Source organism: Balaenoptera ricei, chromosome 18 (genome assembly GCF_028023285.1).
Source record: "Balaenoptera ricei isolate mBalRic1 chromosome 18, mBalRic1.hap2, whole genome shotgun sequence".
In the NCBI taxonomy this organism is placed as follows: Eukaryota; Metazoa; Chordata; class Mammalia; order Artiodactyla; family Balaenopteridae; genus Balaenoptera; species Balaenoptera ricei.
The window spans coordinates 21,251,695-21,269,571 of record NC_082656.1 but is presented as its reverse complement, the minus strand read 5'-3'; the positions used below and the strand labels follow the sequence as shown (position 1 = coordinate 21,269,571).

The 17,877-nt window shown below is 37.1% G+C and overlaps 2 protein-coding genes across 9 annotated transcripts in view; both read right to left on the bottom strand.

The window, feature by feature from the left end:
• Positions 1–6,549, bottom strand: part of ZC3H13 (zinc finger CCCH-type containing 13) — an 86,653-nt gene extending 80,104 nt beyond the window's left edge. For 4 of the 8 annotated variants that reach the window (XM_059902853.1, XM_059902858.1, XM_059902859.1 and 1 more), the window contains exons 1-2: positions 6,198–6,549; positions 171–296 (exon numbers count right to left, since the gene is read on the bottom strand). In XM_059902853.1, the coding sequence (XP_059758836.1) occupies positions 171–287 (117 nt within the window). In that variant the 5' untranslated portion in view covers positions 288–296; positions 6,198–6,549. Of the gene's footprint in view, positions 1–170; positions 297–2,856; positions 3,000–6,197 lie in introns of those variants that run through there. The other 4 variants (XM_059902855.1, XM_059902854.1, XM_059902857.1 and 1 more) reach the window with 4 other exon arrangements.
• Positions 6,550–7,299: 750 nt separating this feature from the next.
• Positions 7,300–17,877, bottom strand: part of CPB2 (carboxypeptidase B2) — a 40,537-nt gene continuing 29,959 nt past the window's right edge. Inside the window, exons 10-12 of the mRNA XM_059903424.1 lie at positions 14,346–14,548; positions 11,522–11,609; positions 7,300–7,546 (exon numbers count right to left, since the gene is read on the bottom strand). Of these exons, the coding sequence (XP_059759407.1) occupies positions 7,362–7,546; positions 11,522–11,609; positions 14,346–14,548 (476 nt within the window). The 3' untranslated portion in view covers positions 7,300–7,361. The remainder of the gene's footprint in view (positions 7,547–11,521; positions 11,610–14,345; positions 14,549–17,877) is intronic.

The window sequence follows — 17,877 nt, the reverse complement described above, 5'->3', positions numbered from 1 at the left end:
CCCATAAACCCTAATGCCCATCTCACTCCTTTTTTATGAAACACATTTTAAAAAATTTACTAAACCAATATTCCTACAATAAAACAACCTATTCACTTTTGTGATATAAATAAGAAGTTGAAGAACAGGAATTCAAGAGAACCCCTGTGACTGTACTAGTGACAACTCACCTCTGCTGTACTGCCAGTGCTGGGTCCAAGCCTCTCAAATACACTGGGTCTTCGGGATGTGCTATCAGATATGGTCTTGGTATTTTCCACTGTGACCTTCCTTCTAATTTTTGACATTTTGTACTACTTTAACCAAAAAAGAGAGAGGCAAACTGTAAAATTCTTCAGTTTTAAATAACTGAGCCAATAACTTACAAGTAGATAAAATGGTAGATAAGATAACACTGCAAAATTACAGGGGATTTTTCTCAGAAGAAAAAAGCCATAGGAGAGGTCACAAGTAAACAGAGGTAAACAGAAACTATCTTCTAAGACATACCTTATTAGTGATTCAACAATTCTGAATCTTTTGGCTAGAATTTTACCTCTTCTACAGAGTGAGTAAGATTCTACTCACACAGTTAAGTTTCCATAGTACATTCAATTTCAGAAAACACACTATAAAACGTTTAGTTTCTAAGTTCCTTATAAAAGTTGTTTCAAAATTTAACAACTGTCTTTTAAAGAAAGTTGTGCTACCATTCTCCATCAACTAGTTAACGGTTAAAGAAAGCTTTGCCCAAAATAAAATCAGGTAAGAATTTTAGTCGGAGTAGAAATTATGTTTTACACAGTTTAAGTGATAACATCAGCTATGTTCCAAAAATCAGCTTGGGAGAAAAATACTATTTAAATATTTTCTTTGTCTTACAGAAGCCAAAGAAGAACAGCATAATCAGGAAATTTATTTTGCAATGATACAAAAAACAAAAACAAAAAACAAAACCCTCAATGTTGATAAATGACCTTTCAAAATATGACAGGCTGTAGAACAGTGGAGAAAAAGTGAAGGTGTTTTGATAATCTATACTGCATTGAATTGACATAAAAGTCAAAGGTGCTAAAAGAAATAAACAAGCTATTTACCATTATTATTAACAAGAAAAGAAAGACGAATTATAAAAATATTTTACAAAAGTAAATAAAACATTAGAAACTAAAATATACAATCAGGTGATTCAACTAGAAATGAAAATATCAGATAACAGCACTATGATATATGTTAGAAAACAATGTTAAATTCTAGACCTAGAATAATCTAGAGAGTACACTACTGTGGGAAGTGGGTAGGAATGCCTAAGAGAAAGAAAAAGGAACTAAACCGTATCACACTTTATACACTAAATATTAGTTGAAATTTTGTTAGTAGTCAAAAGTTACTAGAATGAATGATGTCAACTAAAGAAGTAAAAGTTCCACTTGGTAAAGAACTGGTCTCTATAAAGTTCACAAATGCTCTTTAATGGGGTTTCAAAGTAAGGTCCTATCACTTAAAAGGAAATTAAATCATGGTAGTACAGAATCAAAACTTTAAAAAAAAAATTACAATGTTTGGTCCAGTTAGATACTTCTTGTCAAGTCACACTTTGAAAAGGTCCAAAGAATATGGACATTTGACAAATTAACAGGTAATGAACCAAAAGGAAAATATGATATGATAAAATATGGTAGTTTTAAATTGGAAAAATGAATATTCTTATTTTCTAATATACAATGTAATCATTAATTACGATTACAATCAATTTTTAGTGATTCAAAAAAAAGTAACTTTAAAGTAATTACAAATTTTTAAAAATTATAGAGTGTCACATAAGTGAACAAGAATTTGTGCAACATAAAATCACTTATGTATCAACTGTTCATCAAGTAAGGAACTATGAGGTCCACCCTCCACACTAGAATGAGTATTGTAATATAATCTCTGATTTAACTTTTCTTGAGCTCATTCTCAGCCCAAATGGGAATTTATAAAGGAAAAGTTGGTAAATTCCACATGTACATTTGACTTACTGAACATAAATAAAAGCCAAGATTAGTGATAAGTGGAGCTGAGAAAGATCTAGAAAACGCAGAGCTTTGATTAACTGAGAAAAACACTTTTTTTATAATTTACAACTAAGATTCGATACGAAGTAAACATGTAACAAAATGTATGGAAAAAGTTAGAACAAAAACAAATTTTTAAAGTCTCATTATCTGTTACTATAAAAACATACAGGTGTACATTGAAATCCTCATTCATTAATTCAATTTTTAAAACATTTATTAATAAACTTAAAAATGAATGTGTTCTAAATGTTTCTTATTAGTTATTATTAGTTATCTACAACTTGGGAAACAGGCACACCATCCCACCACACTGCATCAAGACAAGTAACCCTAAGCTTACATTTTTCCTTCCACTATCAGTGCCCCCAAAATCTCTATCCCCAACATGCCCCTACTCCCAACACACCCTCCCTCCTCCAAAAAAAATCAACGTAGTGTTTTCCACAATTGGGGCAACAAGCTATTTATTATTATACTTGAAACACTGGTCATATATTATCTCTTTTCTTGTCTTTCTGAGGGCTCCGGGTATTATTAACTGTTTCTCTTCCCCACCTATAACCTGTTGCTTGGATCAGCACCCCTCTCCTCCTCTGACCTACTGCTGGAAAGCTTGGCCTCACAGCTTCTCTCCCATCCTAGATCCCTAACATAAGCTTTGAAGACTTCAAAGGGTTTGGACTGCGACAGACAATCAAGTGAGGACTAATGATCCAATCTTATTCCTATACTTGTATTCTTGACACTAAAAAAGTTCCTTCCAACAGAGACAAAGTAGCCTTTACAGGTGACATCAAGAACTACAAGATTCACCTACACAGTGATTATCCCAGGAGTTTTACTTCTGCTACTGTTGAGTCTTCCAACTTAGGGAAGAACAGCAATGAAATAAAGACGTATTCTCCTCTTTTCTTAGAGAGTCCAACAGCGTCAGACCTTGGCCTAAAATGACACTGAGTTTCAGGACCAGGTCTAGGTTACAGGGAGGCCTAGACAGGAAAAAAAGAAGAAGAAAAAAAAACCCTGAGGCAAAAAAAGAAAAAGTAGAAATTGAACTTTTCTAATTGACAGAAACAGGAATTCTTCTGATCGTCTATCTAGGAACGTCTATCAGTAGTCAACAAATTATCTAAATATTATGAAACATTTATGATTTTTGCACAGATAAAATGCCTTACACTTGCAAATACAAAATATAATATTTTAAATCCCATTTATCTAAATATATACACATAACCTACAGTACACCAGAAAAACATTTGCTCATATATATTAATTTAAAACTATGTTACCATCTAATATGATGATTAGAATTTTCACTCTAAAAATCTGGGCCCAAAGAGAAAGATAAACCACAAAAGAATAAAATGTAGATTTGACTGAGAGGAGGAAAACTTTTTCAATTAATATCTGAACAGGCTTCAATAAGAAGTAAATGCTTCAAAATATATGAGAAAAATTAGAAACAATAAGATAAAAATGTAAATATTAAAGTCTTCCCTATCTCAGAGACTTTGAAGGCTTTCCCTCAGTTTTCAATTTATTCTTTAGTTTTAAGTAACCATCACACTCCCACTCACATTATCATGTCTTTCCCAAACACGAGCATTAGCAAAGCCAGAGTGACAGTGGTAAAAGTCTGTTGAGTTATTCTCCTATTTCTCCTCTCCATTTGTAGAGTAAATAAATATCATAAGTTATAATACTTTTTCAACTGACAAAGAAAATGAAGGGAATTCCCTGGAGGTCCAGCAGTTAGGACTCCGAGCTCTCACTGCCAAGGGCCCAGGTTCGATCCTCGGTCAGAGGAACTAAGATCCCACAAGCCGCGCGGCGTAAAGAAAATGAAAAACATGGGACACAAAGTTTAAATCTATTAAGACACAACAAAAAGTCTTAATAAATGGGAAATGTCCTCCTTCCCCCGGAAACTTACAAATATCACAAAGTACTCATAGCTTCATGCTATAAATATGACTGAGAAGGGAGAAACACAGGGGCCTCTTTCTAAATTATTTCTGAATCCTGATTACTAAAATCTTGTCAATAAAACATATTAGTTCTAGTATTCTCACTGCAATCCACAATTACATCTTTTTGAGATCTCATTTTCCGGTAGCATAAATGAAAGCATAAAACACTTTAATCTGGATAAGTAGCACCATCATATTAGGAAACTGTCAAATAACTAAGCAATTAAAGCTACATAATTACTGGTACTAACTGATAGGAGAATAAATATCCACTGGCATTCTAAAATTAAAAGTGCTATATTAAAAATAAGACCTCTTCATATTTATATTTCTTCGTTTTGAAAGAAAAACAGTTAAGTTTATTTGTTGCATAGTGTGAGCGGTTTTTTTCTTAACACAATTTATTTTAAGAAAAAAAAGAACTTTCTTGAACAATCTTGCCGATTGCTCATATGTAGATAGACTAAAACAATTTCAAACTGAATTCAGAACAGATTCGTCAGAACTAAACTGACTACACAGGTATGAGGAAGGCAATATTATAGCATTGTGCAGAAAATACATTTTGTTAAAAAGACTATGCAGGGAGAATACCCCATGCTGGCAACTACTATAAAGCGAAGTAAACAGAACTGCAACATACAAACGACCAAAAAAGAATAGAAGACACTTTATATATACCAACACCAGTTAACATTTCAACTGCTTCTAAATATCTGCTGAAAAAGCTCCAACTCAACTCTATATGAAAAGCAGAGTGGGGTTTGGGGGAGGTAGGAAAGACTAAAATTTACTGAAAACCAATTCTATAAATAAATGTTAAACAACTGCTTTCTATATGTAAATGTCAGTGCATATTACAATACAAATTAACACTGATAACTTATTAAATGTTTGATAACTTGTACAGAAAGTAAAATAGCATCCACCTGTGGGATTTTAGTTTTAATTTACAAATATGAAAATTAGATAAATTTGCATATCTTAAAACATGCAATCAATGTTCATTTCCAATCACCAATAGTTAGGAAGCGCGTAAGAGGCATGCACCTGATAAAACTAGATCCTCCCAGATCCCCACAGTTAAAGTCTTAGTTTCACAATACAACTATTTTTACAGACACAAATTGCTACATACCTGCGCCTACATTCTTAGTCTCTTTTTGAAATTGTCATGTTATAATCGAAATATTTCATTAAATTCTAAATTATTCGAAAATCTAGAGATATGTCCACAAAACTGTCCAAAACATTGTCGTTTAAGTTCTAAAGTCAGTAATTTCAAACACTGCAGAACCAGACTCCGATAACCGGCACCACATACATACGCATGGATTGTACTGCATAAGCATTTGCACTTACTGCAACAGTATTTTTGGCAAAACTTTGAAAACTTGAGGTGTGAAGATTTTTCCAAACTTTTAAATTATTTCTTCAAAAAAAATCAAAAACCTGAAGAGGTTGCGTACGCCCATAATTTTCAAAGTAGTTCAAATTATCTGAAAACCTCGGAATATAACCGAATGGCTTGACACTACGCTCCACAAACAAGATCCTACCGATATCATTCACGTGATATCGACTCTGAATAATTTTCCAGCCACATAAATTATTTTAAGCTATTTAGAAAGAGACAATGCCAAACATCAGAGCCTCTCCTTTCATTCCACCTTTCCGGGTTTCTGACAGCTGCCAAAAGTAACTACCTAGGGACTGTGAACATAAAGTAGCACTCCTCAACTCCGAGGACCTGCGTCGTAATCACTGCCGGGAAATAACCAAGACCAAATATAACCAAAAGTAAGATACCTTTCCCTAACGGGTCTGGAATGTGTAAAGAGGGAGCTTCTCAATCTAAGACCATACTCCGGCACCCTTCCATCTCATACCAATGCGAATACCGCGCAAGAGTTCCCCGGCTCACATCAAATGGTAGTGACCCAGCAAAGCCTCCATTCTGAATCCACTTGCCCCATTAGGTAAACTCGCCAGCATCAGAAACAGGGCGAGAAACCAGTCAGGAGCACAGGGATCTATTGCAGAGTTAAGGGTGGGATGCTCAAGGAGAGCTCAAAATTCCGGCGTGACCCAAGCAGGGATGGAGGACAAGCGGGGCCTCCCCATCCCGGGCCCACCCAACGCCTTTCCCCCGGTACCCACGCCAATTCACGGAGTTCAAACTTACCTCCTCGCCGAGCTCCTTTTGCAAGCGCAGTCCGGAGGTGGCACCGCCGCCGCCGCTCCAAGGAGCGGGGGAGGCGACTCTCAGTCCCCGCGCCTGGCCCCGGGAAGACGACAGCGAGAAGGAGGTGCGCGCGCGGCTCCCGGGAACTGGTCCTCGGCTACCGGGGGACTCCGGGATGGCTAGGGAGCGGAACCCGCCCGCCGCTTCGCCAGGGTCAAGCGAGCCTGGGACGTTTGAAAAAAAGGAACGAAGAGAGACTGGAGAGTAAGAAAAGGCAAGGAAAACACTATCAGGCCGCTGGGAGGATCGCCTCAAAATGCCGCCGGAAGTCAAGAGTTGGCCCTGTTCCTCTTTAGACCGAGGCAGCTTCCGGCTGCCAGATTAGTCGTCAGCGCGCATGCACCGCCCCTTTGTGGACACGGCCCCTGGGCGTAACGTCGCCTCCTAGGCGTGCGGTCGAAATCGAAAAACCTGTGCCTAACGAGCGAGCCCTGGGGAAGAAACCGGGAACCCGGGAGAGACAAAATTCCCAATTAACAGTGAATTTAAGAGAAAGCGTTTTCTCCTTTTATTACATAATTTCTTACAATAGACAGCTGTTGTGAATATGCAAAAATGCCACGTTTGTTGTCGAAGATAACTGCATTCATTCGCTCAACGTTTTTACTGAGCAGCTGAACTGGAGTGACAGGCGGTAGTTGTCCTGTTTTTCACACGCCTCTGCTTTCTCGGCCATCGCCTATTACAGTGGAGCAAACGGAATGCACGGGTGTGTTTTTAAAGGCGTTAGCAGAAACTTACTGTAAATTTGGAGCAGAAATCTTTAATGTACTTGTGACAGCCTTTCCTTTTCTTGTTCAGGATGCAATGCTCTGCGCGAAAGTAGCTATTACAATTGCTTGAGATGTCTAGTCAAATGTCGCGAATCAAAGAAAAAAATCAGTACCTAGCCTCTCAAAAAAAAAAAAAAAAAAGGAAAAACAAATGTGAACCCTTGTCTGCCTTAATTTTAAGGTAGCATTTATTTTGTTCTTTGACAAAACCAGGGAATGGGAAAACCTTTTATGAAAACTGATAAAACTTAAAAAGAAACTGGTACAAAGATTTGGTTTGGTTGGAATCAGTAAATTAAAATAGGGGAACAGAGTGAAAAAATCAAGGGCATTAAACATTCCTGATGACATGCCAAGCTATTTTAGAGACAGCAGCGAAAGCTTCTGTACAAGTCGGTTTGATGTAACTCTCTGGCAGCAAGAATCCGTATCTGCCTGTATCTCGAAGTTCAATTGTAAACGAATATTTGATGCCCAAGTCATGGATCCAGTCATCTGAACCTCCAGGAGCTAGATCTACAAAAAGAAAAAAGAAATTACTTTTTGAAATACAGATGTTTCAAGTTAACTAACAAGATGGGATTTTTTTTCCCTAAAAATGAAAATAGCTTTGCTTTTTTTCTGATTATTAAATAATCTAAGTTTGTGGAAGAAAATAGAGATTGAAGGAAAGCAGGTTAAGGAAGAAAATAAAAATTACCCATATAACCCTACCAAGGAGTGATGGTCACCATTTATATTCTAGTGCTTTCTTTTTCAGTGCATACTTTGACAATTTTTTTCCTACATAAATAAGATCATTCTATACAAGCTATTCAGGAACATTCCTAAACATAATCTATCCTGGTCAGCTTTATGTATTAATGAGTTCAAATCTACCTTATCATTTTTTTTTCTTTAATTTTTGGCTGCATTGGGTCTTTGTTGCTGCACGTGGGCTTTCTCTAGTTGCGGTGTGCGGGCTTCTCATTGCGGTGGCTTCTCTTGCTGTGGAGCATGGCTCTAGGCACGCAGGCTTCAGTAGTTGTGGCACATGGTCTCAGTAGTTGTGGCGTACGGGCTTAGTTGCTCCGTGGCATGTGGGATCTTCCCGGACCAGGGCTCAAACCCATGACCTCTGCATTGGCAGGTGGATTCTTGACCACTGTGCCACCAGGGAAGCCCTACCTTATCATTTTTAATGATCTCATAGCATTGCTCTGTAAAGCTGGATGTAATTAATTTTAATAATTATTTATTTGGAGAGCTTTACTTTTTTCTAATATAAACAACTTTACAATGAACATCCTTGTGTATACGTAATTGCTTCTTTGTTTCTTTAGAATGTTTTCTCCCAGAAACAGATTTGCTAGTCTAAGGGTATGTACTTTTCACAGTTGTGCTGCATGTTGCCAAATAGCCTTCAAAAGAATTGAACTAATTTATACCTACATTAGCAGGGTATGAATATGCCCATGCTCCATTCCCATACCATCCATGTGAATTATACATTTCTGGCAATTTTGTGGGTGAAAAATAATATCAAATTGTCTTTATGTTTGATTATCAGTGAGTTGAACATTTTTTTGGTATATTTATTGACCATCTTTATATTTTTATCAATTGTCTTTGCTCATTTTTCTTCTTGAGTCATTTTATAGATTACTTATAAAAGCAGCAGTAGTGTTATTAGCCCTGTGTAATATGTGGAGAATTGTTTTTTCTTATTTGGTAATTTAGCCTTCAACTTGGTTTATGGCAGTGTTTTTATATTAAAATATTTTATGTATCTGGAATTTATTTTGGAGAAAGACATGTTAGTAATCTAATTACAATTTTTTTCTAATTAACTCACCAGTTTTTCCAACCCTATTAATTGAACAATCTAACATTCTTAACTGTTTGGAATGCCTTCTTTATGAGATACTAGATCTTATATATTTGAGTGTCTTTCTGTACTCACTATTCCCTTCTATTGATGTCACTTCCAGGCTCAGTTCCTTTACAATGAACCTTCTTGTTTATCCATAATTGCTTCTTTGTGTCTTTATAATTAGTATAATTAAAAAAAAAAAAAGAACTGTAACTACGACAGGTTTATAATGTATTTTAATACTTGGTTGGAGCAAATTCTCTCTTATTAATCTTATTTTTCAGAATTTTACAAGCTCTTCTACCAAATGTATTCTTTCAAATGAAGTTCAAAGTCATTTAAGTGTTCATTGGGACTGCATTAAATATACAAACTAATTTAGAATGACGGGCACTTTTTTTGGTATTGCTTTTCCACTCAAAAACATAGTGGGTTTCTCCTTTTATTTGTCTTCATTTATGTACACCAGTAAAGTTTTCTAGGTTTTTCATAGAGATCATATGGATTTGTGTGCACACATATATACATTTAACAATGAATCTATATATGTATGTATGTATCTATATGTACACGTCTGCATGTGTATACATGTATACTGGGGGGGGGGCAGTAGTATCTTTTTTCCATTTTACTTTCTTCCTGATTGTTTTTGGTATATAAGTAAGTTATAGATTCATATATATTTAGTTCATAGTCAGCCACCTTACTCAACTCTTTGTTACTAATACTTTTGTGTTTTCCAGGTAGACAATCATATAATATGCAAAGTGATCATTTTTCCTCCTTCCAATACCTATACTTGAATTAATGACAAAGGTGTCTACTGAAGCACTGTTTATACTGAAGTATTGAAAAATATCCATCAACAGTGGATTAGTTGTTATTCATTCAGCAAATATTTCTGATAGCTATTATTAATATTTGGCATTTATTCTTCCAGATATTTTTTTATACTTACGTACATGCGCGCGCACACATACACACACACACAGAGATTTGTATTGAATGAATGCATGCCTGGAGATGGAATGATTTCGTCAAAACAGGAAGTTGCTCTAGAAGCGCCTCCAGCCCTGAGGCACTGTGGTCATGCTTTGGGGAACAATAGGAGACAGAGGATGGGAATCAAGAAAGCTCTGAATTATGAAAGGAAGTTGTGACCCAGAGCAAGGACCTGGGTCGACAAAGGCAGAGATAGACCAGTGACAGCAAGAGACAGAGATACCATGTGGACCAATGTGGCCTCAGTTTGTCCTGAGATAACTTGGGATGATTGAGGAGGAAGGGGAACATTCTGGACTTTCTACTAATAGAGCCTTTGGTGCTCAAGTAATTTATTGAAAATAATATGGATGTGATTATTAATATGAATGTGTTTTTATCCCCCTGTAAATCATACCTGTTAAAGGAAACTCTGGGACTTGGAACATATTATCTCAAAGCCTTTTCACATGCCATTTCCTCTCCCTGGTTTTTTCCCACACCTTTGTTTGGCAGCCACTTACTGGGTAGGTCTCCCAGACATGTCACCTACCGAGAAAGACCTTCCCAGGCCACCTGAGCTAAGTTGCCTCTCTCTCAGGCAGTCATTTGCAAACCTATACACTTATGTTGTTCACTTATCAATGGGATTACACTATATTTTACTATTTAATTGTTTACATTGGAGATTGGTGAACATTTTCTGTAAAGGACCAGATAATTAATATTTTAGGCTTTGAGGGCCACATAGTCTATGTCAGAACTACGCAACTCCACTGTCCTGAAAGCTATATAGACAATATGCAAATGAATGAGTGTGGCTGTGTTTGGATAAAGCTTTATTTGTGGACACTGAAATTTGAATTTTATGTAATTTTCCCGTGTCACAAAATCTTATTCTTCTTTTGGTTTTCCTCAACCATTTAAGAAATGGAAAAACCATTCTTAGTTTACAGGCTATCCAAAAACAAGCAGTGGGCTGGATTTGGCCTATGGGTTATAGTTTGCTGACACCTTGTTACATGCTTATTTCCTGTTTCTCTTCTCCCATCCCCCCCTCCAGTTTCAAAAAGAGCAAAATTGTCTGTTATCCCACTGTGGATACAAAGGAGTCCGTCAATAAATATCTCCCAGCAGAAATTAATTTAAAATATTTGTTAAGAGCTTGCCACACACATGTTCCCATCAGTGGGAACAAAGGACATTCAACTGTAGTGTGCCATGAGCTATACTCTTGGACACAGGTTGTCACTAAAAAGCATCTAATGTAAATGGTATTCCTAGATTTATACAGTGTTCAACCTGCACAACCTTACATGGTGGCCCTGGGCATCTTAAACATTCTTTTGACCCTTTATGACTTTTTCTGCTTCACTCAACTAGTGTGATACCAATTCTATAATCCCTACTCTATAGCACTGAGCATAATTTCTTAAGTATCATTTTGGTTTCTTTTTAGTAAATTTATGTATTAATACAGCCTTGCTCAGTACTGTCATAGCTATTATGCTTCCAATTCTAACTGTTATAATCCAATTGTTTTACATGGGACCATGTTTAAAGATTCCACTTAGAAAAATTAAATCCACCCAGAAAAACCAAACACAGATTTCTTTAGTACCTCACAGTCCCCTAAGATCTTAAGAAGAAATACTTACATAAACTTTCTGAACCACTGCCATGTGTATATCTCGTATTTTTATTAGTATTCTCAATAGCTTGGACTGCTTCACTGGCCACTAGAGACTGAAATCAATAGGATATGGAATTTCAGTTAATGTACAGCTTTAAAACAAGACAGGTAGAAGTTTCTTAAAAAAAAAACAAAAACCCAATCATATATTTATTCAATCAAACTGTAAATATGAAGAAATAGAGAGCAGAATGGTTGTTGCCAGGGGTTGGGGGTGGCGGAGGGAGGAGAATGTGGAGATGCTGGTCAAAGGATACAAACTTCCAGTTATAAGATGAATAAGTTCTGAGGATCGAAAATACAGCCTGGCAACTATAGTTAACAATACTGTATTATATACTTGAAAGTTGCTAAGAGAGTAGATCTTCAGTGTTCTCACCACGAAAGAAGAAACTAGTTATGTGAGGTGACGAACGTGTTAATTAACTTTATTGTGGTAATCATTTCACAATATATATGTGTATCAAATCGTCACATTGTACACCTTGTACTTACACAATGTTATAAGTCAATTATATCTCAACAGAGCCGGGGTGTGGGGAGAATTGTATATATGAAAAATCTGCATGTATCCAAGAGATAAATTGAGAAGAATAAATTAACTTTTAAAAATGTTTTCCTCTTTACGGAAATCACAGTTGGGTGGCTTTAGACACAGACTCTTCCAATATATTGACATTTTATTTAAGTTGAAGGAAAAATAATTCTCATATGCCTTTTTTAGGAATTCATTTATTTTGTAAAACAAAGTATATGTAACCAAGTTATACTGTAAAACAAAGTATAACTATATTTCAAAGGCAAACAACTAGACAAAACTTTCACCAAACTTTAAACCCAGCTTCTCTAAACAATACACATATGTCAGCAATGTATGATTCCCTCCTCATCCTTCTCACAAACTCTATTTCCTTTTCATGTAAAATGTCTAATACCTCCCAAAGACTCATCAAATAAAAAAGTTTATATCCCTGGTGTGCTGCAGGGTAGTAACTAAGTCCCCTGTTCCACTATTTTTGTTTCTAGCTTATGCACATCTTTTCTGAAATTGGCACTAGCATCATGGTATTCACTATCCCTCCCTTGAAGGACCTGAGGGATATCAGTGGATATGATGTTGTGCCATTCCTCTGCTCAAAACAAAAGTTTTAATGGAACCCCCTGATCTACAGAATAGAATGTAAATTTATTCTGACACTCAGACTAGGTGACCTCTTCTTCACAGGCTGACCTCATCTACTTTCTGAGGGATCAACTTCCTTTTTTTGCCCCTACATTCCCCTGAACATACTTCCTGTGGGGAGAACCTTGGCCTCAGCTTAGAAAGGTCTCCCCCTCCGGGTCCACTTACAGAAATCCTATCTTTCAGTATCTGGCTGAAATTGTCCCTGTTCCTTCACTTCACTGGCACTTTATCATTCCTTTTTCTTTACAGTATGTCACACCTTAATAGATTATAAGCCCTCGGGACAGGGTCTTTATCCCCTCACTTATCTGTTTCCTTCTGAATGAATTAATGAGGCCACCCCTAGCTATCCCAGTCAGAAGTGAGTTGTACCATCTGTGCCACTTACTTAGTAGTTACTATACCTTAAGAGTACAGCTATCTGTAACAATTGCTAATGGCTGAGCTCCCTAACCATATCATATTCTCTTAAAGGGCAGGGTCCTACCTGATGCTTCTTTCAATGTCCATCAACACAGTATTTTACACATAATAACTCTCAACAAACACTTGTGATGATAGTGATCCAAAAATAATTCAAAATCACACTACATCTATTTCCAGATCATGATGAATATCCTCTCACTTCTTCAAAGATAACACCAATAAAGGAGCTTTCCTTAAAAGTTTTCCCTTGAGAGGAAAAAGGAATCATAAGTATCAAGGATGTTTCTGTTCTAAAGGAGTTATTCTTAGCAACTGCAAATAACTTTATATTTGTCATCAGGAATTGCTAGCCCCTAATGTGGCTATAGTTTATTCTGTTAAGAGAACCAGAGCAAAACAAGTCAATAAGAAAGAAACCACTACATAAAGATCAGACCTTGGGCAAGAAGTGGACTGTTGCCATAGCACTTCCATTGTCTAGAGAGCATCTGGGATGAGGATTTGTCCAGACCTAGCCACAGTCCATCAAGAACCCTTGCATCCTTTGCCATTAACCCAAGCATAGAATATTTGGGACCAAAAAGTGATGAGGGGATAACAGACTGTACGAGTCCTCTTTGAACTCACTGTATCATCCACTGCATTCCACAAAAGGAGGGAGGTCTTGCCTCAATGCTGAAATTGGAGTTGCTTTTAATAGGACCAAACCCCTGCAAGTTAGGAAGGTCAGTGTATAAACAATTCCCAATGCTAGTATCAAATCGATAAGTGTTGTGCTAAGACTTGACCTGTGGTGGGCTGTTGTAGAAAGCTAGCACCTACAAACAGACCAATAATTCCAGAAAGTTTTGTCCTTGTCCTTGTTCATACGGCTTCATATGTAGATCAGGTCAAGGTAGACTGGTTCCCTCCTGACGTCCCAAGAGCTTGTCTGACATATTCCTAGAGAGCCCCTCTGCTAGGCGGAAGTTCATGTCCTCAAAATAAGGCTCAGTTCTTTACAATCTCTCAATGAACCCTGACCTAGGGTGACTCTCAGAAATGTTAGATCAAGATATAAAGCATCTATCCCCCTTTGTCCTCTACAGAACATTTTTCCCCACAGTTTTTGATTCTTGAACTACGTATTATTTTACTTCTGAAATGCTAATGAGAAAATTAATTAAGCAGCACTTACTAGTTCCTCGTGGTCTTTGCTTTTGCTTCTGCTATAGGAATACGGATACACTATCTTCTGGGAGTATGAATGCATGCTGACGTAAGCTTTAATGTGGTTGATATTTCTTCTCAAGAAATCAGCCACTGCCTTCACTTCTGGTTCCGACTCAGGGTAAGGTCCACAGTAGGTTTCCGAGCACGAGAAACTCGAGGCACCTTCCCCTGTAGTGAAATTGATGGAGTGGATTCATAAGTAGATACGCAACCTATTGTAATCTGTGCTCTCCCTGACCATGTATTCTCCTAATATATAGGGTGTGACATTTTTCGATAAATGGATTCACTCGAGCTCTGTAAAGAACATATTGCTAATGTCCCCTAAATGTTGTTTATGTTTATTTTGAATTCATATGTTTTCATGCCCTCATAGCAAGCCATCCAACAGTTGCTGCCTGAGGGCAGCCACCTTGCAGCCTCGAGAAAGAAATGCCAGCTCTGCCTCCAAACTTGTGGTTACAAGAGAAAAATAAACCCCCTTTTCTTTCATCATTGTAAGTTTGGTTTTCCTGACATGTGTAGCTTAAAAATCACTAATTAATACAGCCCATAAAAGTCTCATTTGAGAACTCAGAATATGTAAGTCTGCATTCAGTGCTACTTCTAACTTGCTAAAGTGGTTTAGTAAGTAAAACGGAATGGTGATATTTGGTGCTAGACTAATATGTGTTCATTCCTTTGAGAAATTATACAAAACATCACTTCGGATGGTCGCCTGACTCCCATCACTTCTCTCCTCTGTACTTAATTCACAGCTTTAGAGCCCCCAGGGAGCCACCTCTGACCCAGAAAGATTCTCCCCTCCTGGAAACCGTTTATTAGCCCCAATTTGGGTCCCTCACTTGTCTTTTGCCATTCGGAATCCCTCCACTGATAACTTGAAATCAAGAGGCAGATTCTAGTTTCAGTCAAGCTGCTCTCTTGAAAACAAAGAAGATAACAATAATAACATCACCAGCTGACATCCAAAGAACACAAGCTATCTGTCAGGAACTCTGCTAAGACTTACAGGCGATATCTCATTTAATCTTTACAGCAAACCTATGAAGTAAATGCTCTTATTTTAGGAGACTCAAATTGGGCACCATTGGTGGTAACCATTCTTTACAGTAAGAGGCTATGTATCATATTGTTAATCACCCCATCACTTGATTTCAATCTTGTCTTTGCCATTTAATAGCTATATGACTTGGGTAATTTTTTTTAACCTATGAGTCAAAAGTTGATGTAATCCAAATTAGTCCTTTATAGGAATGAGTAACAGTAATGAAAGATGAGGCCTTAAATTGGACACTACTTTTAGATTTCCATTATAAAGACTGTTTGGAATCCCCATTCTGTGTCATATCAACAGAACTTTTGTGACCCAGCAGGATATCTGAATACCCACATGCTCTCTGGCTTCCCAAAGCAACCAAGCAAGACAAATTCTTTTCACTCAATGGATATTTTACATTTTAAAAAAACACTTGTGGCACAAGATGGGCATCTGACACCGTCAACTCTTAACATGTTGGAAATTTTCGGTTCAAATATACTTCTGTTTTATTTTTTAAAATGCCAGTAAGGCACTGCTAATTGTTAAGACTCAACAGTAATTTTAAAAAGTTCTAGTCTTCTGTTTTGGCATTTAAGCTGTCTATCACTCACTTGCATTTCAATCAATCTTCTAGAGTGGTTGAGGAAGAGTAGAATTATTGGGCATGCCCTAGGAGGCAAGTCAATCTTGATTTTTTTAAACCTATCTATACCTCAATTTCCTTATCTGCTAAATGGATAAATTATAAAATGCTTTTCCCAGTGCTGGCATATACTGAGTGTTTAGTAACTTGTTTATCAGCATTATCATCATCATCATCGTCACATGGATTGGGACACAGAGAAGGCCAGTGTGCATTGCAGAGATGAGATGGGGAGAGAAAGGAGCCACTGACCTCCCTATAGCGCTCCAGGCCCAGTTCTAGTCTGTTTCCGAGGTCTGCCTGCATCCCAGTCCTTGGGTTCCATGGGCTACTCCATGATCCTTATTATCCTTACAGAGCCTGCCTTCCTCTTTTTTTTTTTTTTTCCCTTCAGTACTTTTATTTATTCATTTATTTATTTATTTTTTTGCCTTATTTAAAAAAAATTTTTTTTTATACAGCAGGTTCTTATAAGTTATCTATTTTATACATAGAGCCTGCCTTTCTTACTTAAGCTTGCTCTATTTTCTTCCTTTTACTGCAACAGAAACAGCCTTAATGTTTGTCAAACATTCCCCCCGCCCCCAAGAAAATGCTGTGCTGAACACCCAAGGCCTTTCCAAGTATTTGTGTTAATTTTGAATCAATAATGTTATTGGACAAAACATTTTTGATAGTTTAGTTACGTTTGAATACTTTTAATTTATTTAACCCCATATGTACAGAGTTTATCATTTCAAATGTAATCAATAAAAAAATTATTCATGAGATATTTTGTGTTGCTTTTTCATACTAAGTCTTTGAAGTCTGGTGTGTATTTTATACTCATTGCACACCTCAGTTCGGACAAGCCACATTTCAAATGCTCAATGGCCACATGTGGCTAGTGGCTACTGTACTAGACAGTGTAGCCTCAGATTCTCATTTTGTGACTGTGACTCTAGAGATTTCAAACTTTTGGTCAGAAGAGCCATGCGGAGTCAGGAGACTTGTGATTGAGATTCTGTTTTGCCATTAAATAGGCATGTTAATCTGGGCAAGCTACTTCATCTCTCTCAGCCTAAGTTCTTCATCTGTACCAAGAGGTGCTTGGTCTTCCAGGTCCCTTCACACTCAACCATTCTTTGATCTATAGGCAATGAGATCAAAAAAATATCTAGAGTAGGCACACTCATAGAGACAAAAAGTAGATTAGAAACTACCAGGGGCTCCTATGGGTGGTGAATAAGGCGATACTGCTCAATGGTTACAGAGTTTCTGTTTGAGATGATGAAAAGTTTTGGGAATGGATGGTAGGTAGTGATGGTTGCACAAGATCGTGAATGTACTTAATGCCATTGAACTGTACTTAAAAATGGTTAAAGTGGCAATTTTATGTTATATATGTTTTATGACAATTTTTTAAAAAATTGAAAGACCGTATGGTCTCTAGGAAAAGAAATAAAAGCTTTTTCCACCCCATGCCAGTTGCAAAAACTGTGTAGTTTAACTTACTATTTCAGAAAATGAGTGGAGCTGTTTTAGGAAGTTTGAGATCAGAGGTCCTCATAAATACCCCCTGTTATGGACTGAATTCTACCCTCCCTCCCAATTCATATGTTGAAGCCCTAACCCACAATGTGCTATATTTGGAGATAGGGCCTTTAAGGAGGTAATAAAGGTTTAATGAAGTCATAAAGGTAAGGCCATGATCCACTGTGGCTCTTGTCCTTATAAGAAGAGAGAGACACCAGGGATGCTTGCACACAGAGAAAAGGCCATGTGAGGATACAGCAAGAATGCGGCCGTCTGCAAGCCAAGGAGAGAGGCCTC